At 50.5% G+C, this 10017-nt stretch overlaps 1 protein-coding gene across 1 annotated transcript in view; it reads left to right on the top strand.

The window, feature by feature from the left end:
- The first annotated feature begins 6845 nt into the window (after window positions 1-6845).
- Window positions 6846-10017, top strand: part of cd34 (CD34 molecule) — an 8950-nt gene continuing 5778 nt past the window's right edge. Inside the window, exons 1-3 of the mRNA XM_060070269.1 lie at window positions 6846-8566; window positions 8756-9027; window positions 9676-9750. Of these exons, the coding sequence (XP_059926252.1) occupies window positions 8503-8566; window positions 8756-9027; window positions 9676-9750 (411 nt within the window). The 5' untranslated portion in view covers window positions 6846-8502. The remainder of the gene's footprint in view (window positions 8567-8755; window positions 9028-9675; window positions 9751-10017) is intronic.

The raw sequence follows: 10017 nt of genomic DNA, 5'->3' as shown, positions 1-10017 counted from the left end.
TGATTGGATGCCGGAAAGAGAAGATTTAATCTGGAGCGAGTGAGGTTTGTCTCTGTTCAGCCTGATGGCATAAACAACTAAATATAATATAATATTCTATTCTTGATTCCCAAATCGAGTGCGGTTGATGAGATGCCATCGGCCTGCTCTTTCAGACCCACTGCTGCCTCCAGGCCATTGAGGTCAGTCCTCATTTAGGGAGGCTGGACAGGAAGTGCCCGTGTTTCACACTTTGTGTCGGCTGCTCTTGGAACGACAGCACATGAAGTCGTCCCTTTGTCAAGTCACCCATCGAAATAGATCACAGATGTTGTCGCAGCACATTTCCTGTCTTGTTCATGCTTTCTGGTTATTTTGTGTGTGTGTTTGTGTGTGTGTGTGTGTGTGTGTGTGTGTGTGTGTGTGTGTGTGTGTGTGTGTGTGTGTGTGTGTGTGTGTGTGTGTGTGTGTGTGTGTGTGTGTGTGTGTGTTTAATCCATGCCACATTGGATTGCCGCTGTGGGCGACGTCAGTGATGTCACCACCAGCTCAATGAGCGCCAGAGGAAGAGGCAGCTGATCTCAGGGTTGTGTTAACAAACACTCTGCGTGATTTACATGGACCAAGTATGCAACACACACACACACACACACACACACACAGAAATAAACAAAAAACAACGTAGAAAGGCCGTTTGAGGACTCTGGAAACCATTGGAACCATTTACGGTAATAAACACATACAAATAAGCACATTTATGGAGGTAGAAGTCATGCTTCAAGGGGAAATGATGCAACACAAATAGAGCCACAACATTGGCAATAAGGCAAAATAACACTAGCAATGTTATTTTAGTTTCTACCCGTGGTATAAACCTGGTTATCTGAATTCCTGAACTCTTAGGGCTGTATTTACATTTATCTGGGAATATCACCAAGAAGGTCAAAACATACATAGAATGAAAATGAAAATATTTCACTTTGCTTTTTTCATTCAATAGCATTGATGTGATAGGCGGGAGAGAGAGAGAGGGGGGGGGGGGAGAGGGAGAGGGAGAGGGGGAGAGAGAGAGAGCAGGATAGGCATCAGAAAATGAGTCAAAAGCACTTCTGTGACGAACATGTTTGGACTGGTTTTGCTGGGCCAACGGCCCGCTCACTTTGAAGCCGTCCAGTCCAACAGCCTCTCTGACCAGCGCCGCTTTGGTTTATTACGTTCCTGCTTCCCATGGCTTCCATTCAGCCCCGCTGCCGGCCCACAAGTATGCAGTGTTGAAATGGGTACGGTCGCTTCGTCTGCGCATGATGTAATCCAACGCCTCTTGGAAGAGTCTCTCCAAAGATTTTGGGGGAAAACCGGTGCTAGAAATTCTTTCCTTTGTCCCAGAAAATCAATTTTTTTTCCAACTGATTTCTTCGAGTGGAAGTTATGCGGCTACAGGAATCGAACAGTGCGCACGGGAGGGTTGATATCAGCGGCATTGATGAGTCGATATTGTGTTGTGTACGTTGTCCCAGATGGCAGATAAGTGAGTGTTTTTGGTGTGCATCTGTGTGTGTGCGTGTGTGTCCCATGTGTGATTGTGTGTGTGCGTGCATGCCACTAATGTGCCACTGAATCATCCCACTATTCCTGCTTTGTGTCACAGCACTTGATTGACATTTTGATCTCCTTCCACTAATACAGTCCAGTCATTCAGAGCCATGAGCCGTGAACATTGAGACCGTGAACCCGGTGGCCACACACAAAGGAGTCCCACATTTGGTGAAGCACACACTCACCCTCACTCCCTCAAGACAGTCAGAAGAGTTCGTCGGGGAACACCTAATCGAGAACACAGGGTCTATTGGCCGGAGAGAAGGCCCGCATCACATCATGGGTATCTGTTCTGAATGTCCGCCCCGGTTCTCAGTCAGACGGGGCGTCTCTGCCAGCACAAACAAGGGCCCGAATATTGCCACTGTCTTCCTCATGGCCTTGGCCCATCACCCAGCATTCCTCCAGCTCCATGGTGTGATGGAAGCATTCGGTTGCCGTCATCCATTGCGGGTGTGGGCCTTTTACATAAGCCTTTGGCGGAGAGAAGTCTTATGTCAGCCCCCAGGGCGTGTGTTTCGCTGGCCCTGGAGTCAAGGCTGAGTATCCATGACCGCTTGCAAGGAGCTTTTCCTTGGAGACACACTGCCTTCAGCCTCACCGTCGTATTCTCAGTTTGGTGGAGCCGGTCGCCAACAACCACTTTGTGTCACTTTGAGCGGCCCCGTAGACTCCCACATCCTTGCTCTGGATCCCCTTTACAACCCTCGCCTGCACGGGATTTTTCCCCATTTGCGATAAGGGAACCAAAGTTGATGAACTTCTTTCGAAGCCCGTCAAGCTCTTCCAGGGAAATGTAGACTTATCATAACAAAACCCAAAGTGAGTTGTCACCACCCAATGCTAATCTTCCGCCAGGGAAAAGAGGGGGGTGGGGATGGAGGTCAGGGGTAAGAGTGAGCAGGAGTGCATCGTCTAGCAACAATATTTACCTTAGTGAAACAGTGCTAATGAATAGCAGGCGCACCGACATTCAAATCTTCCTTCCCTCCAAATGACTGCAGTTGTGTTCTGGTGAGCATGTTGTTCCTTGTTCCCCTGGCACCCAGCTGCAGGTTTACAGATGTTGGGGCTGTAAAGAGTGGGGAGGGGGGAGGTGGAAGCCATTCCCTCACAACAGAGGACTCTGCACATGGATCAGTGCAAACTCTAATGCCTAATCACAGAGAATTCATTTCGACGATTCCTTGTGTCTCACAGGCTTTAAGCTTTTCACATTCATTGCTGGATCTTAATAAATGGCCTGATGGGTGAAGGTAGAATCAGAATGCATATTGTGAAGTAAGTGGAGACAGCGCGGCTGTCCAAACCCATTTCAACCCCCAGTTCTGCACACCAACAGGGGAAACAGCTAATTGGCCTTGGCAGGGACCTTTTGCTGCCACAATAATTGCTCCTTGTAATGAATGCTCAGCAAGTCGTTTGGGATGTTTATGGGGACTAATTGAAAGCACAATGTTGCTTTATAGATCTAACTGGATGGTGTTTGTTTGGGGGGCTGTGCTCAAATATGTGTTGCCTGTAGGAGGTTAATAGGGGGAAATAGGTGGTGTTTTGCTCAGAATTTGAAAATGTTTGTGTGTGTGTGTGTGTGTGTGTGTGTGTGTGTGTGTGTGTGTGTGTGTGTGTGTGGTGTGTGTTGTGTTTTTTTGTGTGTATGTGTGCGTGTATGCATGCATGTATGCTTGAGAGCACACAAGCATGTGTCCATGTGCGCAGAAAAGTGTGTGCATGTGTATGTGTATGTATGTGTGTGTGTGTGTGTGTGTGTGTGTGTGTGTGTGTGTGTGTGTGTGTGTGTGTGTGTGTGTGGTGTGTGTGTCAAACCGGTTGTCAGACCGTTGTTGATGAGTGAGTGTCCGGGCATTTCTTTGGAATAGTCCCTTCCCCGTCCTTTCTGTACTAGCTGCTAGTCTGAATGTGGTCTATGAGGCCCGGCTGCCCTCTGATACCCTCTGCTCTCCAGAGGCCCATGTCACCGGAGGGCGTTGGAACGTGTCCGCAGACATCTGGCTGTTACACAGCCCAGCGCCGCGCAGAGACCGCTAGGCTGTTAGCCTCTTCTCACCAGCTGCCCGGGGCTAGCGCCTGTCGCGCTAACAAGATAGTTTTACTTTCTTAAAACTTTGTCTCATTATTTGTATTTATTATTTATTTTTGTGATGGTATGTATTCTTTTTATCGCTCCAGAAAAAGGGGAGGTTTTCAGAGAAGAAAAGAGTTCAGACAATGAATGTGTGTGTGCCTGCCTTATCTCATTATGTGCTGACATTTCGGACTGGATATTCAATAATAAACAAGCCACATCATAACAACGAGAATAATACAAAAACATTCCCAGAGCAGGCGTGCCGCATTGCAGACGCTATCCACCCAGGTCTGCCTCCAGTCTGCCGCACGGCCACACAGGCCATGACATAGCTGACATAGCTTAGGTGGGTCCATAATCCCAGGCCTGGTGGGCATTATCTGTAGCCCCCCAGCATGTTCACCTCCCGACCACAGAGGGGTCAGCCCACGCTGTGCGCCATCGCAGCCACATCCTGTCATAGGATGTGCGTGGCGAACATTCCAGAGCTGTTGTTAATTCCTTTTTCGAGATTTTCTTTCGTCCCCCCTTTTGTGTTTTGTCTCAAGACCCCAGTGGTGTGGGCGGGGCCAACAGAGGTCAACCTCTGCCACTATTAGCCTCAGAAACATAAACACTACTCAGGTTTGCCGTCGTGGACCACTAACCTGGGTTGAAGACCCCCCTGGCTGGGTGTGGCGCGCTTCCATCCACAAGAGGAAACGTGAGCTCGTCACCGTACCAGGTCACCGCGCGTTACCCAAGCATAGTTCCATCGCAGCAGAGTCCAGCTTGATCATCACTGTGTGTATGTCCAGCCCTGTGTCTGTCTCACTGCCTGCCTGTCTATCCCCGTAAATCGTGTCTCACTGCCTGCAGTGCCTGGGGCTGAGGGCCCGGGGCCTTGCGGAACTCCACTGACCTGTAGTGAAGCTCCTGAGCATTATGAATGGACCTCAGTGTGCAGTGCTGACGGGCCCAAAACGAGATCCTCATGTCCTTGAGTCAGTCCACCCTCCAGGAGCGTTCCGCGCTCAGGACACTTCCCCCAGGCCCTGGACACTGGGAGGAGGGCTCTGGGACCTGACCCGAGGGTTACTGATCGTGACTGTTCCCGTGAAGGACTCTAGGGAGGGACGGGGGGGGGGGGGGGGGGGGGGGGGGGGGGGCGAGGAGGGGACGAGGGACGGGGTGGACGCCAGGGCGCGGCTGCAACACATCTGGAAAATAGGAACGCGTGTGGATTTAGAGGAAGGGGCCGGTTGTGGGGGGGGGGAGCAGGTGTTCAGAGTTACAGTGTTATCTCTGAGGATTGGGGAGGACCGAGTCATGTGGACGGAGGCTGTAGTGTAAAAAAACGGGAGGAAGTTAGGGGCGCCCTGAGGGTGGGGTTCGGGGGGGGGGGGGGCTTGCGGCAGCTGCTCTTCTCCTCCCCTCTACCGGCTCAGTTATTCCCCCCACAAAGGAGAAGGAGACGTCCTCATAAAGACCCCCCCCCCCCCCCCCCCTTTCCTCTTCCATCATCAGTCCGGACAAATCTGCAGCCACCGCTTTCCCCCCCCCCCCCGGTCTTACCAAAGACACCTCTCCTCAGACATGGAAGAGCAGCCGGTCGACCAGGGTGAAAGAGAGCTAGGGTGCTAGGGGGCGAAGTGGCTAGGATGCTAGGGTGCTAGGGGGCTAGAAAGCTAGGGTGCTACGGCTCTCGGTGGCTAGGGTGAGGTACGGACAGGGGAAGGTAAGACTGGAGGTCCCTCATTGCTACTTCGCCGTAAAGGTGTGCAGTGTGTGAGTGTGCAGACGCATAGACACACAGAGACATGCACGCATGCACACATAGTGAGAGCATAGACACGCACACACACGCACACACACACACACACAAGCACATACACACACACACACACACACACACACACACACACACACACACAAGCACATACACACACAAACACACACACACACACACACACACACACACACACACACACAAGCACATACACACACAAACACACACACACGCACACACACACACACACACACAAGCACATACACACACACACACACACACACACACACACACACACACACACACACACACACATCAACCCCTCCCCACCCCTTTAAAGTGTGCAGCTTTGCTGCAGAGATATCTGGGATTCTGGCTGTCATGTCGCCAGCCCCTCGGCCCCCCCACATCTGCCTTGGAGACCCTGTTTGCTATGGAAACACGGGCCATAAAAAAGCAGAGAGCAATCACAGCCCTGCCATTCCAGTGGAAAGAGCACATTCATGAAGGAGCAGCGGCGCACTGCATGGATCCGCCGGAGGGACCGTCAGGGAAGGCGTTCAGTCTTTTATTCTGGTTAAGTGCGAACACATTGTTTTGAGGATTGTTTAGCAACCTCAAAACCACTTGACAGTTCGGTGGATAAAAAACGATTTACGTCTTAACTCATTGGTCCTTCTCAGATAGTAACGATGTTTCTCGGCATATGATATATCGTGAGTGACTATCGGATGTAAGACTCGGTGGATCTTGCTGGATCTTTACAGATCTTCAATCATTTTGAGGAAGAACCCCCCCCCCCCCCCCCCCCATTGCGCTCTGTGTTGAGTGGAATATGAAGGGGATCACATTGCCCGTTTGGGCTGTGTCAGCCATCAGAACACATATAGGAAGTATCCTTATGAGCGTCATTCTGAATGGTACGCTCCAACAGTTAAATGAATGTTTATATGAAAGGAAGTGCAAAATCCTATTGAATTACATTTCCTCCACCAGGGGAAAGTTAGGGGTAAAAAGCACTTAGGAAAAACCCAAATGCACCCTGACGTGGCTGTGTAAAACATCCCTGGCTTTGCCCTAGCGTATAATTGCTGCTGATGGATTGGAACACAAGCTGCTTGAAGAGGCAGAACTTGAACCATCACTCCCGTCTATCGTGTCCCACTCTGCCTCCAAGCCATGAGCCAGCCCCGCTTCGACTGCCACAACCGTTGCCCCCGCACACCGCCGACAAGCCCGGGAACACCCACCGGGGCCAGCCACAGCACCCGGCCCCACCACCCCACCACTGGGCCCCAAGGCACCACCACTGGGCCCCAAGGCCCCACCACTGATGTAGATGATGATGGAGGAGGAGGAGGAGGAGGAGGAGGAGTTCCCCTTTTGTCTGACACCCTGGCTAGATGCTATGCTAAGATCAGCTCATGAAAACAGTGTGTTGGAGCAGGTCCAAGGTTGTGTTGTAATACGGGGTGAGTGTGTTATGTATACCCCTGGTGTGTTTGTGTTGGGACTGGACATCAATGGGGTGGTCTCCCTGCTCCAGGGGCTTGGGAGCAGCCATCAGAGACACTCTCGGCTGGGGTTTCTGGGGGGATCTGTGACCATCGATGCATGGTTCTAAGGGTGACTGATACAGAACCATGCAGTCATCAGAGATTCACACCACCTGGTCTTTCTTCACAACATACACATCATTTTCGGGGCCAAACATGCATTCCCCTTGCTTGTACTGTACTATTAAATAATAAATCATTACGTTAATAAACACAGATGATGTAATAGATATTGATTTTAATAACACAGTTAAGTATTTATGATTTATTCCAGCATACATCAATAAAATATTTATGAAGAGCTCTGCACAGTTTTTTACTACTAAATAAATCACCATGCAGGCTACACAAACATTATACAATGTCCATAATATAGACACCATAACACACACATTTATCCGTGTTCTGTTGGCATTAACAGCTCTAGAGAAGTGACGTCACAGTCATTACTGCTGAGGCTGCTACAGCACCTTCACATGGGCAGGAACACATACTGTCTCATTCTGGAGTCAGTCACCGTCAAATTGCCCCATTACACGATCCATAATATAGTATAATAGTATAATTAGGGGCAGCAAAGTCAAGGTGTTTGAATCCAAGCCAAAGCTTCTGGGTTCTCAACCCAATGTCCACAGCCTGTAGGAATCCTTGAGCGATGTTAGACTGCCTGCCGCTCCTTAATGGAACCAAAAAAGGCTCTTCTGGAACATAACACTGGTAGACCTTTTCAACGACATTTGTGAATAATACCGGCCATTTTGACCCCACCCGCGCCTCACATGAGCTGTGCTTTATTTTGAAGACCTATTCACCTCAGCCATGCTAGGGACTGGGAGGAAGCCCTCCCTTAAACACAACTCGATCCTCTTATTGTAGGAACAAGATCTCTTCCAGAGATGGGTGTGGTACCAGGGAACCGAGACCTCATGACACAACTGTTCATTCCCCTGGCCTGCAGCCAGAGAGTGCCTTTCTATTTGGCTAATTATCAATTAGTTTCAATTCTTGGCCAAGCACACGCTGAATGGATCTGGTGGGCCTGGGTCTCCCAGGCTTGGTCTCTATCCAGCCGGCTGCACATGATCACACTCACACACACACACACACACACACACACACACACACACACACACACACACACACACACACACACACACACACACACACACACACACACACACACACACACACACACAAACACACACACACACACACACACACACACACACACACACTACTTTGGTTTTACATTGAAATTGAAGTGTGTTTTCATCTTCAGGTGATTTTCAGAACATGAAAAATAAATATTGCCTTCATTAGGCTGACTTCAGATTGAATGTTGATTGTTAAAGACAATCGAAAATGGCTGTCTCGAAGCCATTCTTTTCTCACTGAGCCTCCAGCTGCCCTTTAAGGTCTCTACTATATTCAACGTACATTGATGTTCTCACTCATCATGTCTTTGTTTGTTTCTCTTGTCTCCTTTCCTCTGCGAACCATTTTCAGGTGGTTTGATGTGTCTAGGGGGTGAAACAGAGGCTCCCACGGTGATGGACGCCTCCTTGGATGCTACCACAGGTTGGTGTCCATCGACCTTAAACATGCCTCCAGCCAAGTCTCACGCTTTTCTGTCACTTGTGATTAAAAGTACGCCGGCTAGAAGTCATTAGCGTCCATGAAATGCTTCCATTCAAGACATACTCACCCACACAACGAGCTGTCTATCCACTGCCCTCTTTTAAAGTGCATTTGTCTTTTGATGTGCAGGAGCCCCAGACAGCCCGGCCCCAGTGGTCCCAGAGGCCACCTCTGAGACCCCCGTCAAGGCTGACGCCACGACCGGCGCGGTCACCGGGCCGCCGCTGGCCGTCTCCGTCATCACCGACGTCGGCAGCCTGCTGGAGGTGGCGGCCCAGGAGACCGGCAAGAGCACCCCGGAGCCCGCCGCAGTCCCGTCCGACGCCACCGACGCCCCGGCCGCCCCGACGGACCTCGAGACGAAGGCCCCCGAGACGAAGGCCCCCCTGAAGCTGGTGGTGGTGAGTGTCTAGAGGCCCCCCGGCCCTTGGAGAACAACGTGACCGCTGGTGTGTGTGGTAGTCGTAGAAAATGAAGACCGTGTTAGGAGACACACAACACATCCAACTCATAGTGATTCACACGTGTGTGTGTGCGTGCCATTGTGTGTGTGTGTGTGTGTGTGTGTTTGCCTATGTGTGTGTGTGTGGGTGTGTGTGTGTGTCAGTGTATGTGTCAGTGTTTGTGTGTCTGTGTGTGTGTGTGTGTGTGTGTGTGCGTATCTGTTTGTGTCTGTGTTTGTGAAAAATGCACTCAATAAGTTGAAACTTTTAAAACTTTTTGTCTTTTAAAACAATAAACTGGCTTCATACCCGGGGTCAAGGCACACGTACTTCTGATGCCTTGCCAGTATGACATGTTGTGCAGCCTATTTAGAAGAGCGTTGTGTGTGTGTTTGTGTGTGTGTGTGCTGTTTTAACACAAACCAAGAGGATCTCATCGACAGATGCATCAGCTCCCCTTTGAAAACACTTGTGTGATGCTGTAGAGGAGGGATGCAGAGATACAGAGAGGGCTCCAGCAGTGGAAGCCCCCGCAGGCTCCCGGGGTCTTCCTCCATGGTCGGAATGCTCTGCTCCCTGTGCTAACGCCATCTTGCTTCCCCGCAGCCCGTGGTCAACTGTGTGGTGAAGGAGGGCATCAAAGCCGAACACGTCAAGGCTGTCGTGACAACCAGCAACTGTGTACGTATTCAGCGCAGGCGATGCCTCATACAAAGCATCACACACGCGCGCGCGCGCACACACACACACACACACACACACACACACACACACACACACACACACACACACACACACACACACACACACACACACACACACACACACACACACACACACACACACACACACACACACACACACACATGCATGCACACAAACACACACACAGTTAATTATCAACCAACCTTGTGGAAACAGGTCCACAGAAGGCAGGGTGACAGCAGG

The sequence above is a fragment of the Gadus macrocephalus genome, chromosome 1 (assembly GCF_031168955.1).
Source record: "Gadus macrocephalus chromosome 1, ASM3116895v1".
NCBI classification, from domain to species: Eukaryota; Metazoa; Chordata; class Actinopteri; order Gadiformes; family Gadidae; genus Gadus; species Gadus macrocephalus.
Note: the sequence above shows the minus strand (reverse complement) of the source record. Positions and strands in the feature narration are given on the sequence as shown.